The sequence below is a fragment of the Larimichthys crocea genome, chromosome XI (assembly GCF_000972845.2).
Source record: "Larimichthys crocea isolate SSNF chromosome XI, L_crocea_2.0, whole genome shotgun sequence".
NCBI lineage: Eukaryota > Metazoa > Chordata > Actinopteri > Sciaenidae > Larimichthys > Larimichthys crocea.
Window position 1 is genome coordinate 20,187,607 of NC_040021.1, and position 20,242 is coordinate 20,207,848.

The 20,242-nt window shown below is 46.6% G+C and overlaps 2 protein-coding genes across 6 annotated transcripts; both read left to right on the forward strand.

The window, feature by feature from the left end:
• Positions 1-466: 466 nt before the first annotated feature.
• pomt1 (protein-O-mannosyltransferase 1) lies at positions 467-7,795 on the forward strand. Of its 2 annotated transcripts, none has more exons than XM_010756033.3 (20): positions 467-654; positions 2,670-2,791; positions 2,947-3,053; positions 3,131-3,181; positions 3,390-3,536; positions 4,123-4,231; positions 4,368-4,424; positions 4,497-4,590; positions 4,711-4,866; positions 5,061-5,191; positions 5,278-5,373; positions 5,464-5,556; positions 5,772-5,868; positions 6,033-6,125; positions 6,215-6,335; positions 6,448-6,545; positions 6,630-6,743; positions 6,866-6,992; positions 7,265-7,442; positions 7,516-7,795. In XM_010756033.3, exons 2-20 carry the CDS (start codon positions 2,679-2,681, stop codon positions 7,688-7,690), a joined length of 2,157 nt encoding a protein of 718 aa, XP_010754335.2. In that variant the 5' UTR covers positions 467-654; positions 2,670-2,678; the 3' UTR covers positions 7,691-7,795. The 2 variants fall into 2 exon arrangements, with proteins under 2 accessions (XP_010754335.2, XP_010754337.2); XM_010756035.3 differs by having other exon boundaries at positions 468-654; positions 7,519-7,795.
• Positions 7,796-7,894: 99 nt separating this feature from the next.
• Positions 7,895-20,242, forward strand: snapc4 (small nuclear RNA activating complex, polypeptide 4). Of its 4 annotated transcripts, none has more exons than XM_019278202.2 (23): positions 7,895-8,016; positions 8,128-8,284; positions 9,429-9,542; positions 9,635-9,675; positions 10,275-10,371; positions 10,461-10,480; positions 10,763-10,885; positions 11,117-11,257; positions 11,850-11,934; positions 12,040-12,121; positions 12,250-12,351; positions 12,623-12,695; positions 12,786-12,950; positions 13,850-14,000; positions 14,094-14,200; positions 14,428-14,522; positions 14,669-14,763; positions 14,858-14,958; positions 15,229-16,836; positions 17,070-17,741; positions 17,891-18,758; positions 18,930-19,183; positions 19,712-20,242. In XM_019278202.2, the coding sequence occupies exons 3-23, from the start codon at positions 9,431-9,433 to the stop codon at positions 19,880-19,882; spliced, it is 5,163 nt and encodes a 1,720-aa protein (XP_019133747.1). In that variant the 5' UTR covers positions 7,895-8,016; positions 8,128-8,284; positions 9,429-9,430; the 3' UTR covers positions 19,883-20,242. The 4 variants fall into 4 exon arrangements, with proteins under 4 accessions (XP_019133747.1, XP_027140160.1, XP_027140159.1 ...); XM_027284359.1 differs by having other exon boundaries at positions 7,925-8,035; XM_027284358.1 differs by having other exon boundaries at positions 7,929-8,284.

Consider the following 20,242-nt stretch of genomic DNA (forward strand, 5'->3'; position numbering starts at 1 on the left):
TATATGTCTGTGTATATATGTATATGTGTATATGTCTGTGTATATATGTCTGTGTATATATGTATATGTGTATATGTCTGTGTATATATGTCTGTGTATATATGTCTGTGTATATATGTCTATGTGTATATGTCTGTGTGTATATGTCTGTGTATATATGTATATGTGTATATGTCTGTGTATGTATGTCTCTGTATATATGTCTGTGTGTATATGTCTGTGTATATATGTCTATGTGTATATGTCTGTGTATATATGTCTATGCGTATATGTCTGTGTATATATGTATATGTATATATGTCTGTGTGTATATGTCTGTGTATATATGTCTGTGTATATATGTCTATGTGTATATGTCTATGTGTATATATGTCTGTGTATATATGTCTATGTGTATATGGAAAGCACCACTTTAATGTTTACGTCAATACGTCACATTACGGCAGCTGCTGTTTCCATGGTAACCCCGGCTCGGTGCGCTCTGTGAGCAGGCAGCACTAATCAAACAGAGACATCGAGCGGCTCGCTGCTCCGCACAAACCGGAGAAACGGTCGCGAGCCGCCCGGTAACGGACCCCAGCGAGTCACCGACGGGTTTAACGTTAACGGAGTGACGTCACCAGATGAGCTCCGGCATTAGGAACCAGCGGGAAGGTAACGGGGCTCTGCTAACTGTGTGATAGCTACATGCTAACGGAAGAGCTTATGCTAATGCTAGCTGAGTTTGTTTAAAATAAATAAAATGAATATTTAGATTTAATGTTTAATATTCAGATTTAATGTTTATAGTTAATGTTTAATATTCAGATTTAATGTTTATATTTAATGTTTAATATTCAGATTTAATGTTTATAGTAGGGCTGTCAATCGATTAAAAAAAATTAACTAATTAATCGCAAAAAATTCTGTAATTAATCGCGATTAATCGCGATTAATCTATCAATAAATGTATCAATAAATTAAATGCATTTTTCTGAGACTGAAGCTTATAATGAATATTTATTTATGTAAAATGATCAAATTAATGTAGAATAAACACAGAGAAAGTATATTTAAATTCATTCATTTTATTGGCTTAAGGTGCACATATGCACAGTGCAAACGGAGAAAAGCCAGAATGAGGAAATATACTGACGAGTGCCACACTCTTGTAGTGTAGACAGGGTGTTTTGTTTTGAGGTGATATGTTAAAGTCGTGTTACTTCTGTGGAATTTAAATTCGGCTTTGCAAACTGTGCAAATGCCTTGTTTTTGTCCAACGAGCCGTCAGGCAACTTTTTAAAATGAAATGTTCCCCCTAAAAGTCCGTCCTTATCCATCTTTTCGCCATAGACTCTCCTTTAGTTAGGATAGATCATAGACACATAGACTCTGCTTTAGTTAGGATTAGGATAGGACATATATACATAGACTCTGCTTTAGTTAGGATAGATCATAGACATATATACATAGACTCTCCTTTAGTTAGGATAGATCATAGACATATATGCACAGACTCTCCTTTAGTTAGGATAGATCATAGACATATACATAGATGCCTCATTGAGCAGGTTGGTCCGTTGCTGCGATACGTTACGTCCGCCATATTGGATGTGGCAGATCTGCCCGTAAACTAAAACAAGCAGGGCCGGTTTTAGCTGTGGGCAATGTGGGCGACCGTGCAGGGCGCAGTCTCCGTGAGGGCTTTAAGTTAATGCCTCTTATACACTCATTCACACACACACACTAATATATCTGGGAAACAAAGCTCTACTTTGCCACATCCAAAATGGCGGCCGCCACCGGAAGTAAACAAAACCGCGTTAAATGCGTTAATTTTTTTTTACGCGTTAATTCTTTAAAATTAATCGACAAAATTAACGCGTTAATTTTGACAGCACTAGTTTATAGTTAATGTTTAATATTCAGATTATTTAATGTTCAATATTCAGATTTAATGTTCAAGTGACGACTACAGGGAGGTTGATGACGTCATGACGAGGCACACTGACTTCATAAAGCAGGTCTGCACACCTGTATGACTGATGACACTCAGTATATCAATAATGTTCCACCAATATGTCACATCAAGTCCATTAAACATTTATTAATTATCCTTCATACATTAAACAAGTCTAAATGTTTACATGCAGTTGTTATTGTTTATTTCTGTTTATTGTTCATTATAACTGAGATGAAACTCCACACCCAAACAAACCGCTTTTATTAAAATGGCTTTTATGTCTTTTATCTTTGTTTTAAACCAGTTTAAACCAGTTTCTTTGTTTTAAAACTAGTTTGAACCAGTTTCTTTTTTTTAAACCAGTTTTAACCAGTTTATGTCTGTTTTAATCCAGTGTAAACCAGTTTCTTTGTTTTAAACTAGTGTAAACCAGTTTGTCTTTGTTTTAAACCAGTGTAAACCAGTTTATCTTTGTTTTAAACTAGTGTTAACCAGTTTATGTCTGTTTTAAACCAGGTTATCTTTGCTTTAAACCAGTTTATGTCTGTTTTAAACCAGTGTAAACCAGTTTGTCTTTGTTTTAAACCAGTGTAAACCAGTTTATCTTTGTTTTAAACTAGTGTAAACCAGTTTATGTCTGTTTTAAACCAGGTTATCTTTGTTTTAAACCAGTTTATGTCTGTTTTAAACCAGTATAAACCGGGTTATCTTTGGTCTGGTGTTTCAGGTGTCCGTCATGCTGAAGCTCCCCCTGGTGGTCACCGCTCAGGTAGACCTGGTTCTGGTCCTGGTCTCTCTGTTGGCCCTCTGGACCCGACTGAGTCGCCTCAGTTACCCCAACGCCGTGGTGTGAGTGCATTTGTTTTATACACCCGATCTTCCTGCTGGACTAACACACACAACCAAGTCTGTGTTATTTGTTACTGCTTTAGAGCTTTTGGTGCGTTCAAGGACACTGAGACATATGAGGTTTAATGTGTGTGTGTGTGTGTGTGTGTGTGTAGGTTCGATGAGGTGTACTATGGTCAGTTTGTGTCTCTCTACATGAAGAGAGTCTTCTTCATCGATGACAGTGGACCCCCACTCGGTCACATGATCCTGGCCCTCGGAGGTCAGTTACCATGACAACATATATGATACACCGTGTGTGTATTAAACATCTTTGTGATCATCGTGTGTGTGTTGCAGCCTATGTGGGAGGATTTGACGGGAACTTTGTGTGGAACCGAATCGGAGCAGGTAGGTGTGTTTGTTTTATCACACAGAGTATCCCAGCAGTGAGTGTTTGTTTTATCGCACAGAGTATCCCAGCAGTGAGTGTTTGTTTTATCACACAGAGTATCCCAGCAGTGAGTGTTTGTTTTATCACACAGAGTACCCCAGCAGTGAGTGTTTGTTTTATCACACAGAGTATCCCAGCAGTGAGTGTGTTTGTTTTATCACACAGAGTATCCCAGCAGTGTCAGTGTGTGGAGTCTGCGGTTGCTGCCGGCTCTTTGTGGAGCGCTCTGTGTTCCTCTGGTCTACCTGTTGACTCTGGAGCTCAGACTCTCTCACCTGTCAGCTCTGGGAGCTGCACTGCTGCTGCTGCTGGGTGAGTCACATTGTTACGGGAATTTTAAAGAGAAACCCTTAAATAAGGAGGATTGGATTCAAAGCATCAAAGTTTAAGTTGAATTTATTGTTCTTGTACAAGAGGAGCGTTTCACAGTGCAACCCCCTAAAGAGGTTACAGAAAAAAAGGCTCCCAGAGGAGCGTTAACAGTTGGTTCTTATACATTTTCCTGAAGATGGGCTGTCTTAACCCCTGTAAATTGTTAACAGTCAATTTGCATATAATGCATTTAAACAGCTTACTTCAACATATCACCTGAGTGAGTAGCCAGTATGTCCCCAATCTTGATGTCATCTCCCTGACCTGTCCCTGACTCATTCTGTTCTCAAATCCCTCTATTTATACATTAACCTGAACTTTACCTTACCCTGCCAGTCTCAGGAAAACAGCAATAAAGGGAAGTGTCCTAAGGACAAATAATAAATAGGAACAAACATTGTATAAGTTAAAACATCTAACTAACTGTGTAACCCTAATTTTTATAACACACATGACCTATAGTGAGCGTGCTGAGTTCAGGGACAGAAATAATGTCTGTACGTCTCACTGTCTGTTGTTTTTTTAGAGAACTCTCTCATCGTCCAATCACGTTTCATGTTGCTGGAGTCTGTCCTCATCTTCCTTGTTTTATTGGCCTTCTTCTCATACCTAAGATTCCACAACGCCCCCGACAGGTGAGCCTAATCTTTACCTGAAGTTTAGTTGATGTGTTTGGACCCTGACTCACATGTTTGTCCTCCCATGGCGTCCCCTCTTGGTGGTGTCCTCCCTCCCATGGCGTCTCACCGTGTCCTCCTGTGGCATCCTCAGCTGGTCCAGGTACAGCTGGCTGCTGCTGTCCGGAGCATCGTGCGGTGCGGCCGTTGGGTGAGGAGCTGCTCTCAGTGTAACGTTCATTGTCACTCTATAGCTCTGTAAACTGAGCATTTGTGATGTCAGGGTGAAGTACATGGGCGTGTTCTCCTACCTGCTGCTGCTGGGCGTGGCCTCTCTGCACACCTGGAACCTGATTGGAGACCGAACAGTCAGTCATGTGAGTCACACTGAGCGCGCTCAGTAAACGCTCTGATAGTTCTCACTTCTCTGAGTGTCCTTGAACGCATCATGGTTATAAAAGTAACGTGCGTGTGTGTACTTGTGTACGTGCGTACAGCTGAGTGTGTGTGTGCAGTGCGTGTGTCGTGTTGTGTGTCTCCTCGTGGTTCCGGTTCTTCTCTATGTGTTCTGGTTCTACGTCCACCTGAGCCTCCTGCACCGCAGCGGACCACATGACCAACTGATGAGCTCCGCCTTCCAGGCCAGTCTGCAGGTAACCTGAAGGTTAGCTGAAAGTTAACTGAAGGTTAGCTGAAGGTTAGCTGAACACACACTCATTGCTCATTGGTTGGTTGTCTGATTGCTGATTGGTTGGTTGGTTGTCTGATTGCTGATTGGTTGGTTGGTTGGTTGTCTGATTGCTGATTGGTTGGTTGTGTGATTGCTGATTGGTTGGTTGTTTTTTAGGGCGGGCTCTCCAGGATCACTCAGGGTCAGCCTCTGGAAGTCGCTTACGGCAGTCAGGTGACTTTAAGAAGCTCCGCCTCCCAGCCAATCCCCTGCTGGCTCCACTCTCATAAAGCGAACTACCCAATCAGGTTCTCTCAGCTCACACGGACACAGCAGCCAATCAGAAAGTAGTCAGTCAGAGTTTGAGTAATACAACTTCCTGTTTCCTGTTCAGGTACGAGAATGGGCGGGGCAGCTCTCACCAGCAGCAGGTCACATGTTACCCCTTTAAAGACGTCAACAACTGGTGGATCATCAAAGACCCCGACAGGTAAGTCTGTCCCAAATCATGCTGGGAGATGTAGTCTAACCTGTCTGTCCCAAGGCATGCTGGGAGCTGTAGTCAACCTGTGTCTCTCAGACAGGAGCTGGTGATCAGCAGTCCTCCTCGTCCTGTCCGTCATGGTGATGTCATCCAGCTGGTTCATGGAATGACCTCACGCTTCCTCAACAGGTAACAGCTCACCTGGGCTGATGGACAGCACGTGGTATATTCAGGGACAGTCCGACATCGTTATGCTCTGAATAAAACAGGAGGAGCACTGCTTCCCTAAATACTTCAATACCCATTAGCCTCAGCTGCTGCTGTAGAGGAGAAGCTCTGTGATTGGCTGAGTGAAATGCACTATGGGAGTTGTAGTTGACTTTTCTCCTCTTTGTGCATTGTAGTCATGATGTTGCAGCTCCCATGAGCCCTCACGCACAGGAGGTGTCGGGTTACATCGACTTTAACGTTTCCATGGCATCACAGAACCTGTGGAGAGTGGTGAGCGCTTTGATGACATCATCATGACATCATTAACAAGCTGACAGTTTTAATTAATGAGCTCTGTGCTATGTGTTAGCCTGGGTGTTAACCAGTGATGTCACCATGATGACATCATCAAAGAGTGTGTGTGTGTGTGTGTGTGTGTGTGTGTGTGTGTTCAGGACATCTCTAACAGGGAGGCGGAGTCAGAGTCGTGGAAGACGATCCTGTCTGAGGTCCGATTGGTCCACGTCAACACGTCAGCTGTACTCCGGGTACTGACAGGAAGTGACCACACATGACAGACAGCTGTTTCCTGTGACCTTATAAGGAGCTGATGCCCTGTGTGTGTGTGTGTGTGTAGCTGAGTGGCGTGTCTCTTCCAGAGTGGGGTTTCCGTCAATTGGAGGTCGTCGCTGAAAAACTCTTTAAGTCTCAGAGCAGCAGTTTGGACTGGACAGTCGAGGAGCACCGATACGGAACCAGTACGACCTCTGACCTCTGTGACATCACACCTGTGACATCAGACCTGTGACATCAGACCTGTGACCTGTCCGTCCATTAAGTGACCTGTTATGTTTTATGTTTTTGTTGCAGGTCATGAGCAGAAGGAGAGAGAGGCGGAGCTTCATTCTCCCACGCACATCGACGTTGATAGAAAAATCTCCTTCTGGGCCAAATTTATGGAACTTCAGGTAGGACAGTGAACGCATCGTCAGCAGTGATGATGTCATGTTGTGTCATCATGGCAGCAGCAGTGATGTCATGTTGTGTCACAGTGGAAGATGCTGACGGTGAAACAGGAAGACTCTGAGCACAAGTATAGCTCCTCACCCCTTGAGTGGATCGCCATGGAAACCAACATCGCATACTGGCTGCACCCGTCCACAAACGTAACACACACACACACACACACACACACACACACACACACACACACTCTCTCTCTCTCTCTCTCTCTCTCTCTCTCTCTCTCTCTCTACTGTGCTGTCCAGTGATTGGCTGTCTGTCTCAGGCTCAGATCCATCTGATTGGTAACCCTGTGTCGTGGGGCGTGGCCAACATCAGCCTGTTGGCCTATCAGCTGCTGGGTGTCATCTACCTCCTGAGGAGGAGGCGGGGCTTCAAAGACCTCCCTGATGGTACACACACACACACACACACACACCTTGTTCTGGTTCCGGATCAGGCTGGTCCTCACCAGTCTGCACCATAACATTTAGACAACCGTCAGATAACTTTCAGGTGACCTTCAGATAAAAACGAGCTGAGTCTGAAATAATCTGATAAATGAGCTGAGAACAAAAATAGAAACATTTGAACATTCAGACCTCACTGATGTTTGTTTACACGTGAACAGGTACTAAAGCTGTGTGTGTGTGTGTGTGTGTGTGTGTGTGTGTGTGTGTATCAGCTGTGTGGTGTCAGTTTGTGTGTGTTTGGTGTGTGTGTTTTGGTGGTTGGTTGGTGAACGTGGCTCCGTTCTTCCTGATGGAGAAAACTCTCTTCCTGTATCACTACCTGCCTGCCCTCTGCTACCTGTACCTGCTGAGCCCCGCCCTGCTGGAGCACACACACACTCACCTGCTCAGGTACACACAAACACAGGCACACAGGTGAGACCTGACTGTTCAGGCGTTGATTAAACCTGTCTGTCTCTCTCAGCAGTGCGACACCTCGTCGTGTTCTGTGTGTGTGTGTCTCGCTCGTGGCGCTCGCCGTCTTCCTGTCCTATCACACCTTCAGTCCTCTGACCTACGGCAGCCCAGAGCTGTCAGCCAATCAGCTGCAAGCACTCAGGTGGAGAGACACGTGGGACATCTTGTACCGTCGCCGCTGAGGCCTGATTGATGTGTGACATCACTTCCTGACTCTGATGACGTCTGAAACAGGAAGAAGATAAAACGACAAAATAAAAGAAAAAATAAAGTTTGAAAACTTCAAAGTTTTGTCTCATTTTTATGTTTAAATCATTTTTATTAATTTTTAGAGTGCTTTGTTTTTATTCGTGACACTTAGTGTGACGTCAGTGTGACGTCCCGAACAGGCGGAACCAAAGAGCGGAGGGACCGGAAGTGAATTGTCGGACATAAACAGCGCGGAGGGACCGGAAGTGGGGGTGTTGCTGACGAACGGACATTAAACTTGATTAACGTCAGACTTCAGGTCAGGGGTCAAACTTCAGGTCAGGGGTCAAACTTCAGGTCAGGGGTCAGACTTTGAAGTTTGAATTTTAACGTTTTTTTTTTAATTTGAACGTTTCGTTTAAACCGGAAGTGACAGAACCGTGAAGCATCGCGGGAGAAATGATCCCGCCGCACTGCCTGCTGGGTAACATGCTGACGTCATGGAACTCCGCGGCGCGTGCAGGAACATCAAAACATACATGACGCACGAGACGGAGACCGAGAGGACACGCGGAGACAAACTACAGGTGAGCTGACGTTAGCATCTGTGACGTCATGCAGGACATCCACAGAGGACTATTACTACTATTAGGAGTATTACAGTACTCAGAGTATTACAGTACTCAGAGTATTACAGCACTCAGAGTATTACAGCACTCAGAGTATTACAGCACTCAGAGTATTACAGCACTCAGAGTATTACAGCACTCAGAGTATTACAGCACTCAGAGTATTACAGCACTCAGAGTATTACAGCACTCAGAGTATTACAGCACTCAGAGTATTACAGCACTCAGAGTATTACAGCACTCAGAGTATTACAGCACTCAGAGTATTACAGCACTCAGAGTATTACAGCACTCAGAGTATTACAGCACTCAGAGTATTACAGCACTCAGAGTATTACAGCACTCAGAGTATTACAGCACTCAGAGTATTACAGCACTCAGAGTATTACAGCACTCAGAGTATTACAGCACTCAGAGTATTACAGCACTCAGAGTATTACAGCACTCAGAGTATTACAGCACTCAGAGTATTACAGCACTCAGAGTATTACAGCACTCAGAGTATTACAGCACTCAGAGTATTACAGCACTCAGAGTATTACAGCACTCAGAGTATTACAGCACTCAGAGTATTACAGCACTCAGAGTATTACAGCACTCAGAGTATTACAGCACTCAGAGTATTACAGCACTCAGAGTATTACAGCACTCAGAGTATTACAGCACTCAGAGTATTACAGCACTCAGAGTATTACAGCACTCAGAGTATTACAGTACTCAGAGTATTACAGCACTCAGAGTATTACAGCACTCAGAGTATTACAGCACTCAGAGTATTACAGCACTCAGAGTATTACAGCACTCAGAGTATTACAGCACTCAGAGTATTACAGCACTCAGAGTATTACAGCACTCAGAGTATTACAGCACTCAGAGTATTACAGTACTCAGAGTATTACAGTACTCAGCACTCAGAGTATTACAGCACTCAGAGTATTACAGCACTCAGAGTATTACAGCACTCAGAGTATTACAGTACTCAGAGTATTACAGTACTCAGCTGTTGTAGTTACCTGGGTCAGGTTGTTCTAAAGGTTCAGAGACGTGAAGCTAAACAACAAATATATCTAACCTGTCTGTCTGTCTGTCTGTCTGTCTGCAGACATGTCTGTCTCTCTGTCAGCAGAGAGAGACAGGATCCAGCGACAGGTGGAGGAGCTGGAACAGATTCTGTCTGTAACCAACACTGATATGGAACTGCTGAGCAGTGAGACAGGTGCCCGTCTGTCTGTCTTTAAATCTGTCTGTCTTTAAACCTGTCTGTCTGTCTGTCTGTCTCTAACAGTGGTGTATCTGTCTCTCTCTCAGACGATGAATCAGCTGATGATGACACAGAGGAGGAGGGGAAGGTAACACACACACACACACACACACACACGTTAAACCTCAGATGTCTGACTGTCCTTGAACGCACCAACAACTCTAAAATATGGCAACATGTTGATCCTCTGGTCCTCTGGTCCACTGGTTCTCTGGTCCACTGGTCCTCTGGTCCCCTGGTCCACTGGTTCTCTGGTCCACTGGTCCACTGGTTCTCTGGTCCTCTGGTCCACTGGTCCACTGGTTCTCTGGTCCTCTGGTTCTCTGGTCCTCTGGTCCACTGGTCCACTGGTCCTCTGGTCCACTGGTTCTCTGGTCCTCTGGTCCACTGGTTCTCTGGTCCTCTGGTCATCTGGTCCACTGGTCCACTGGTTCTCTGGTCCACTGGTTCTCTGGTCCACTGGTCCTCTGGTCCACTGGTCATCTGGTCCACTGGTCCTCTGGTCCACTGGTCCTCTGGTCAACTGGTTCTTTGGTCCACTGGTTATCTGGTCCTCTTCTTTTCCACCCTCCATGTCCAAAATCTCATCCACACCTTTCTCACTACCTTGGTGACAGAGATATGAGTTAAGGTTCTGGTTCTGGTTCTGTTGGCCCTTGTTGACAGTCAGTCTCTTTCTGTGTTCAGTCTGCAGCAGGTCTGTTGGCTCAGAGAGCGAAGATCCAGCAGGAGATCCAGAACCTGGAGACTATCCTGGGGCCACACAGCCCTGTCTGTGTGTCAGGTACCTGTCTGTCTGTCTGTCTGCCTGCCTGTCTGTCTGTCTGTCTCTCTCTCTGTCTTTAAACCTGTCTGTCTCTTGTCTCTCTTCAGATGACGACAGCAGCAGTGAGGTGAGTATCAAACACAGCCGTCCAACAGTTACAGATGATCTCTCTGCCTGTCTGTCTGTTTGACTGCCTGTCTGCTTGTCTGTCTGTCTATCTGTCTGTCTCTCTCTGCCTGTCTGTCTGTTTGACTGCCTGTTTGTCTTTTTGACTGCCTGTCTGTTTGTTTGACTGCCTGTCTGTCTCTTTCTCTGCCTTCTGTCTCTCTCTGCGTGTCTGTCTGTCTCTGCCTGTCTGTCTCTCTGCCTGTCTGCCTCTCTCTGTCTTCCTGCCTGTCTCTCTGTTCAGAGTGAGCTGGGTCTGTCGGCGTCCGTGGACTCGTGTCTTCAGATGAACCTGGTCTACCAGCAGGTTGTTCAGGAGACTTTGGACCAACTGGAGACACTCTTGGATCAGAACCACAGACAGCAGGTCAGTACTGACGGAACCATCCCACTGGGTCAGAAGACGTTCACCTTGTCTTTGATTGAAGTCCAGACTGGAGGGAGTTTGGACTTGTTCAGACCGGCTTGACACAAACCGGGCCTTCATGTTCTGACATCACATGACTCAGAACGCCAAACTTAACCCTTCATCTCTCTAACCTCTCACCGACCACCCATCCCCTTTAGGTACTGACAACCAATCATGTTCTGTCTGTAGAAAGAGGTGACGTCACAGCTGTCTGGACCAATCAAAGAGTCTTCAAGGGAACCGGGCCCACCCTCCTCCTGCCAGCAGCCAATCAACATGTTCCTGGGACGATTCTTCAAACCGTACTTCAAGGATAAGCTGACGGGACTGGTGAGACAGACAGGCAGAGAGAGAGACAGAAAGACAGGGACAGACAAGCAGGTAGAGAGAGAGACAGACAAGCAGAGAGAGAGAGACAGACAAGCAGAGAGAGAGAAAGAGAGAGACAGACAGACAAGCAGGTAGAGAGAGAGAGACAGACACGCAGAGAGAGACAGACAGAAAGACAGGGACAGACAAGCAGAGAGAGAGAGAAAGAGAGGGACAGGCAGAGAGACAGACAGACAGAAAAGCAGGTAGAGAGAGACAGACAAGCAGAGAGAGAGAGACAAGCAGAGAGACAGACAGACAAGCAGAGAGAGAGACAGAAAAGCAGAGAGAGACAGACAGACAAGCAGAGAGAGAGACAGACAGACAGACAGACAAGCAGGTAGAGAGAGACAGACAAGCAGGTAGAGAGAGACAGACAAGCAGAGAGAGACAGACAGACAAGCAGACAGACAAGCAGGTAGAGAGAGACAGACAAGCAGGTAGAGAGAGACAGACAAGCAGAGAGACAGACAGACAGACAAGCAGGTAGAGAGAGAGACACAGTCTACCTGTCGGCAGCTGACCAATCAGACGTGCTGTCTTTCTGTCCCAGGGTCCTCCAGCCAATGAGGAGACGAAGCTGAAGACAGTGAGGATGAGCGGCTGTTTGGAGAACAAGAAGCTGAAAGTCAAACGCTGTAAGAACGTTAAACAAACCTTCAGCTCTCTGATCACTCATATGTAATGTATGTACATATATGGTAAAGTGTGTGTGTGTGTGTGTGTGTGTGTGTGTGTTTTAGGGGCCAGCTGGCAGAAGACTCTGTTGATTGACTCAGTCTCCAGAGACGGACTAAGGAGACTGATACAACCCAAACTGTCCAGGTAACGCCTCATTAACATGTGCTCATTAATATTCATTATTATTATCATGACAGCTTTAGTACATGTTCATTATTCATATTCCTGTCTCTCTGTTCTTGTCTGTCTCTCTGTACCTGTCTCTCTTGCAGGGTGGACTACCTGACGCAGAAGCTGTCGTCAGCAGAGGAGACAGACAGGCAGCAGCTGAGAGAGCAGATCGACAGTCTGGAGAGAGAGATTGACCTCCTCAGGTGAGCCTGTCTGTCTTTAACTGCCTGTCTGTCTGTCTCTGTGAGGACATTTTGTCCTAATGAAGTCAGACAGAATCCGCGAACAGCTGACTCAGCTAACAGTCCCTCCATGTAAACAAACAGTCTAACTCTCAGCTGACTCTGTCTCCATGGTAACAGTATCAACACTGGTCAGTGTGTGAGTCACTCACAGGTAAACAATCACACCTGTGTGTGTGTGTGTGTGTGTGTGTGTGAGGTCAGTTGACATTCTCTGTCTCTGATTGGTCAGAGAGAAGAAGGAGGAGGAGCTGATCGGTGATCGATATGAAGAACACGATTGGCAGAGAATCTCTAATATTGACGTAAGTGAAGAAGATCGGCCAATCGGACGAGAGCAACATCACACCGTCATATAACACCCCCTCTCCTCCTCCTCCTCCTCCTCTCCTCAGTTTGAAGGCACAAAAGAGGCGGAGGACCTCCGTAGTTTCTGGCAGAACTTCCTCCACCCGTCCATCAACAAGTCTTCATGGAGTCAGCAGGAGGTGGAGGAGCTGAAGGAGGTCAGCAGGAGGCACGGAGAGAGAGACTGGGAGAGCATCGCTGAGGAGCTGGGGGTGAGGAGGACCTGTCTATCTGTCTCTGACCTGTCTCTATCTCTGGCCTGTCTGTGTGTGTGTGTGTGTGTGTGTGTGTAAGTAAATATATATTTTATATATAGAATAAAGCTTAAGAAAAAGAATTGTGTATGTGTGTGTATGTTTCTGTTTGTGTGTGCATGTGTGTGTAAAATAATAATAAAATAATAAGTGATAATAAAAATATAGATCGTTTAATAAAGTACATATAAAAAGATGAATAGTTCTACACTGAAACATTTCTTAATGTGTGACATGCAGTGATGTAATCTGCTGCCAGTTCTACAGCAGAGCTCACAGACGGATTGAAATGATTTGGTTTTGTTGGAGGGGGAAGAAGTCAGGGATTTTTTCTTTAATTTTGGGAAATAATTCTTCTCTCATTTCTTTGTATTTGGGGCAATTTGTGAGAAAGTGAGTTTCTGTCTGTCCTTCTCCTGTGTCTCCAGTGGATACAAATTCTTTCTGTTCTTTCTACCCATTCTCTTTTGTGGCGACCAGTTTCAATGGCAGGTTTATGCTGAGTCTATGTTTTGTGAGGGTTTGTCTTTTTATATTGGGCCAGTTGGAATTCTCTGTTCAGTAGATTATAACATTTTAATTTACTGATTGTTTTAGTTTTTGTTTTCCACTGTTTGCAATATTTTTGTTTATTATCTTTGTCAATTTGTTTGATTTGTGAGTGTGGATTATTTTTGTAGTGTAATTTTGATTTGTCAATCTGACTTTCTCATTTGTCCCATTCCAGGTATTCTTCTCTGGGTTCAGACAGCCCTGCTGTTCTAAATATGCCCTGTGCTGATATGAGTTTAAATCAGACTCAATCAAATGGTTCCAAAATTTGATTTGTCTCTCTCTCTGACCTGTCTGTCTCTCAGACGGGGAGGACAGCCTTCCTGTGTCTTCAGACGTTCCAGCGGTTCGTCTCAGACTCGTTACGGAGGGGCAGTTGGACTCCGTCTGAAGACGCTCTGCTCAGAGAACTCGTCGACAAGATGAGGATTGGAAACTTCATCCCCTACTCACAGAGTATGACATCACTGTGACATCACTGACATCACACTACGCCATCATTGTCTCTCTCACCTGTCTGTCTGCCTCTCTCACCTGTCTGTCCCTCAGTGAGTTACTTCATGGAGGGTCGTGACCCAAGTCAGCTGCTCTACAGGTGGGCTCAGGCTCTGGACCCGAGCCTGAAGAGAGGTCCGTGGACGCCCGATGAGGACCAGGTAAGTCAGGAGGCGGGGCCGTTCTTTAAACATTCCTTCAACGTTCATTTAATGTTCTGAACTGATTCAGGAAGCAGATCTATCTGTCTGTCTGTCTGTCTGTCTAAATCTGAGACATTAGCATGTGTTAGCATGCTGTCTGTAGGTACCTGTCTGTCTACCTGTCCAGCACTCTCTTTGGCTGTCTCTGACCTGTCTGTCTACCTGTCTACCTGTCTGTCTGTCAGCTGCTGCTGCAGGCCGTCTCTCGTTATGGTGAGAAGGACTGGTGGAAGATCCGGTTCGAGGTTCCTGGACGTACTGACAGCAGCTGCAGAGACAGGTGAGATCTCACTGGATGATAGAAGCTGTGGGTATGTTCAGATGTGTTTAAACTGGAAGTGTATGTTCACCTGTACTTCATGGTGTGTGTGTGTGTGTGTGTGTGTGTGTGTGTGTGTGTGTGTGTGTGTGTGTGTGTGCGCGCAGGTACTATGACTGTCTGAAGGAGGACATAAAGAGAGGACCGTTTGACAAAAAGGAGCAGCTGTTGCTGCTGATGCTGGTGAAGAAACATGGAGTTGGTAAGTCACATGATGTCCAGTCAGCTGTTCCTACTTTATGTTAATTACACTAACAGAAAGTGTGTGTGTGTGTTTGTTTGTGTGTGTGTGTCAGGTCGCTGGGCGAAGATCGCTGCAGAGATTCCTCATCGTTTGGACGCTCAGTGTCTTCGAGAGTGGAGGAAACTCAGCAAAACACTTCCACTTCCTGCTCAGGTACGCACACCTGTTCAACCAATCAATCAATCAGCCAGTCAATCGATAAATCAATCAATCAGCCATCAGACATGCTATTGTTCTGTTTCAGTCACTGTGTTTGCTTTTGTGTTCACATCTCAGTATCTGTATTTTGTATTCCCTTAAATCAACCACAAACCATCTCTAACAAAGGCCTGCTCTAACGAAGGCCTGCTCTAACGAAGGCCCGTCTGTGATGAAGTCTCAACAGGTTTTCAGTAAACAAACTGACTCTCTCTTTGTCAACAGAAACATGGGGGTAAAAAAACACCAACCACCAACGATGGAGAAGCAAAGACGAAGGAGAAGATTAAGGTTGCACAGACCCGGAGAAGCCTCAAGACACGACTGAAGAAAGTGAAGGAGAAAGAAGAGCAGGAGGAGACCAGCGATGAGGAGGAGGAGGCATTGGTGGAGTACATGGACAGTGATGAAGAGAAGAAAAAAGTAAAGAAGGCCATGGGAGTATTGAGGAGTGAGGAGTTGGAGGAAGAGGAGAAGGCGTATGACTTCCCCCCTATACAGGAGTGGACTTCAACAGACGCACAGAGTTTCACCTTCCTGAGCTTTCGACCGGTGGAGCTGCCTTCCTCTGGAGATGCCTACAAGGGGAAACCTGTGAGGTCAACCATCCTTGGAGACTTTGGACAGTCCGTGGTAATTGGACCTCCACCCAGAGACCTGCAGTGGTACAAACGCCACAGCAGCAACACCATGATGATGGTATCACCTGAACAGCTGCAAGCCTACCTCCAGGTCCAGATGAACACGTTCGACAACCTCAATGGGAAGGTGCAGACTGGCAAACGTAACCTACCAGAAGTGACGGGGGGAGGGTTGGACTACGAGCTGCAGGCTGCGGTGACGCCTTGGATCGGTAACCTCCTGATCCCGGCAAAAACCAGACTGACAGCAACCGATGCTCTGAGGGAGCGAGGAGAGAAGACCCCACTGTCCTCGACGTCCGTATTCCTGATCTTCATCCAGACCTTGAACGTGGACTCTGAAGGCTGTAAGAAGATGATACAGCAGAGGAAGAACAAGGTCATGTCATCAATACTGCACTCTGGAAACACGATTAACCTAAATACAGTTGCAGGAATGTTGGAGAAGAAGCGTTTGGTGAACAAGCAGCAGGACAAACTGATCCTGGCGCAGCGTGGGGTGCTGCACCATAAAGACAAACAGAAACATCAGCCACGACAGCTTGCACTGCTGCAACAACCTCCTCTTCTCTGCCCCCCATCAATGCCTCCTCAGCATCTTCTTCAGGTGCCTCCTAAAATGCATCCTCAGATGTCTCCTGTGTCCCTATTTTCTCATCCTGCCTCCACCCAGCTAATGCCTGCCACGTCGCTGACCTCGACTTCTCCATGCAGACCTCCTCCTGCGGTGGTCACCTCTATGTTACCTTCTTCTCCTCATAGACTGAATGCCCCCCCTGTCATAGTGGTCCAAATGCCCCTGAACACTACATCTACCTGCTCTGCTTCTTTCCACCAATTACCTAGACTTGCCCCAGCCCCCTCCATCAACCAGCATGTTTCTATTGGTTCAACACCGCCCAGTCAGAACGCGGTTTCCTCAATCTCCAGCATTCCCATCACTTTCTCCAGCCAGCCTAGTCCTGCCCTCAGTCCATCCAGCTCCATCCAGAATCCACTCAAAGACACTCAAGAGGATCAACAGGCCGTCTGTGGCAGTCAGAACGAGGTGGATTTGGGTGCCGCAGGTAATGATGTAGGTGAAGCATGTCCAGGCATGGACAGGGCAGGTAACGGTGTGATCAAGGAAGACAGAAGGATCCGGAAGCCAAGTCTGAAGGCCAAATCTCCCCAGGACACCGCCAAAGCAAAGGTAAACTCCTGTCATTAGATGGTGGCTCTCAGCAAGGCTTGAACCTGCTGGGGGTCCAAAAGGTTCATGTTAACTTGGTCCTGAGTTACAGAACTCTGTGAAGGTCAGCTTGAACAGCTCAGCTCTTGAACTAGTTGGCCAGATTTGTAAAACAACAAAAATTTGGGGTCTGTGATTGCCTCTCGTTTTTCTGGTTGATTGACTTGGTTGTCTTTGGTTGTTGCTCATTTCAGGCTAAAGCTCAGAAGAAAGCTGCTTCATCTCCATGTCGGAAAATTCAGATCCAGAACATGAACTCTCCTTCTCAGCCGGTTGGGACCACTCCCATAAATCCGGTACCTCAGACTTCTCAAAGACCGTCTCCTCCCTTGGTCGTCCTCCCTCCTCCAACCAAACCAGACACTCCTTCACTTCCTGTCTCTGTGAACTCGTCCCAGATCACCACACCTGCCTCCTGCTCTGATAGGACTGTGTCAGCAGCCCCGCCCCCCTCTATATCCACCAATCAGCACGCTGCCTACGCCACTTTAAGCCTACAAACTCCTTTACACAACGATCATGACTACACCTTTACACCAAGTCTTGTCTCTGATGACAGTCAACATGGCTTCAACTCCGATCCACCAATCCCCACCCCCAAACAGCCAAACCAGCATGGCTCTGACTCCACCCCCACAAAAAAAAATCCTAAAGCCCCGCCCAGTGGGAGGAAACGAGCAAGGGAGGAGCAACCGAGTGTGACGAGCAGCCAGGATGATCAGTGTGTGGGTGGGGCAGGTCATGTGGTGGGCAGGACAGGTGACGTGTTGGGGGGGGCAGGTACAGGTGTGACCCAGGAAGGAAGGAGGCGTCGTAAGCCGAGTGAGAAGGTCAGAACTCTTCAGGGAGCTGTTAAGACCCAACAGGTAAGAACCTAAAGCTGAGTCCTCTGTTGTTGTTGTTGAAGGTTGCTGCTCACTGCGCCTCCATGAACACAGACTGGTCTCTAACCCACTAACCTCCTCCTCCTCTGATTCCTCCTTGTCTGACTCCTCCTGTGTTGTTTTGTTTCCAGGCTGAAGCCAAGAAAAAAAAGAGTTTGTCTTCTCCTCCTTGGAAAAAGCGCTCTTGTACGTCTCGCTCTAAACAGGAAGTTGTCATCCAGAACCCTCCACTTACTCCGCTGCCCAGCTTCTGTTTGTGTCCTGGTCAGTCCATGTGGGTCATGACTCCTCATGGGCTGATCCAGTTGGCAGATGCCCCGCCTCAAGGCCTGCAGCTGGCATTGGTCCCAGCTCTACTCGGGAATAGTAACGGTCAGCAGGCCACGCCCCCTCTGCCCCTACCTGCAGACAGTCTAGCCGCACCTCAACCAGCCGCACCTCAACCAGCCCCTCAATCAGCCGCACCTCAACCCCCCCCAGTGTTGGTCCTCGAAAACCTGCCTGGACAGAATCAGTCACGCCTTCTTCCTGCCCCTCTTTCCTGTCCTGAGCCCGTCCCCCGACCTATCATCCTGCAGCCAGTCTCAAACCCGGGCGCCCCTGAGCTTCACCCAAAACTCATCCTGCCATATAAGGGCACTGTCAAAGCAGACCATTCGGTACCCCCTCCCCTCCAGAGGGAGGCATTGCAGTTCGACCCCTCCCTGATGTTTCGAGAGTCCCAGAAAGAGGTGCATGATTGGCTGAGCAGTCAGCGAGGGGTGGTGGTACCTGGAGTGGGCGTGGCTTTTCCCTACCTGCCACCCTTCGTCAGCAGTCTGAGCACGCTCAATGCACTGCTCCAAGCCAGGACGTCTCTGACTGAATCAACCCTTCAGCTGCTGAGTCGAGAGTCCGAACCCCGACACCCCCAAATTGACCCTGACAGCACCAAGACCACGTCCAGTCCGGACTTGCCAGATTCCACGACCGACTGTAAACCAGCTACAGACAACACAGGTAACCCAGGTAACACACCCGACACACACCTGAATGTATTTCACACACTGCTCATGCTGGAGGTTTTTGGCCGGAAGTGGTCTCATCTCTCCTAAACACTAAAATATTTGATGTTGTGATGAAGATAATCAGTTGATTCATCCTCAGGTGTGTTTGTTTCTGCACCTGCAGCTCCCTCTGTCGACCTGCAGGAGGAGGTAGAGCTCGTGGTGACAGTGCGTCAGCTGGTGGCAGAGCGTTTCTCAGGTAACCCTGCCTACCAGCTGCTGAAAGCCCGCTTCCTGTCCTGCTTCACTGTCCCTGCCCTCCTGGCTACTGTTCAGCCAGTTACCAAAAAGATTGTGGAGAAGAAGGCGTCACAAGGAGAGGAGGAGGAGGAGGAGGAGCAGAGAGTCATAGAGAGAGTGAAACAGAGGAGAGCTGCCGTGAGTTTGTTAACAGCAGGTTATTACACAACAGGATGTTCAGACCGAATGATCTGATTGGATAAGAGTTGTTCATGAGTGCTCATTTAAAGAAAAACAGCACTGAGATTAGCTGATAAACATAACATTAAAAATAACATTACTCTGTGCAATAACCTGTACATTATAATTTAATTATTTATCTTCACTGTTCACTTCATTTAGTCTGTCTCGCATGGATATGTATATACTGTGGTATCATGTCAGAACACAAGCGGTTGTAGAAACCATATACATTCCATCATCTCATCACAAGTCCTTTATCCAGTGTACAAATGTCTATAGATACACTACAGATGACTGACTGGAGTCAACTACAACTCCCAAGATGCATTTCACTGATAAAGCCAGTCACAGAGCTCCACATCAACACTGAGTTTATAATCAGCTGATTCGATTCATTCAGCGTTGTTCTCAGCTGCTGAGGCTTGTGGGTAATGTAGTAGAACAGACAGAAGATGTCACTGATCAGTTTCTTTGTGTTTTCAGAGATCTGTACTGCTGAGTGACGGCGCAGGAGTTCCAGCCAATCACTTCTCAGGAATCATCACCACAGATCAGACTGGATCGGAACAGACTGGATCGGAACAGACTGGACCAGACCAGATTGGATCAGATCAGACTGGATCAGAACAGACTGGACTGGACTGGACCAGTTGAAAGCAGACAGTCAGTGTCCAATGAAAAGCTCCGGTCTAAACGTTGACTTGTCCTCTGACAGATGGTTGGATGTTTGAATTAAATTAGAGACATATTTTGATTGGTCCAATCGTTCAGTCCGGATCAGATTTCTGAAGTTAAAATCAGGCGTTTGAGATCTCGGTGACTTAATCACCAGTCAAACATGTTCTGTTCTCGTTGTGAACTTTGTTTTTATGATGTTTGAATCATTGTCTGGACATTCTGCGGCTCTGTGCTGCGTTCAGGGACCTCACACAAAGCGGTAAAGGAACGACGTTGCACTAAAAAATCTCTTTTTTGTTTACTTTTACTTATTTAGAGACTGTGAAGAAAAAAAAC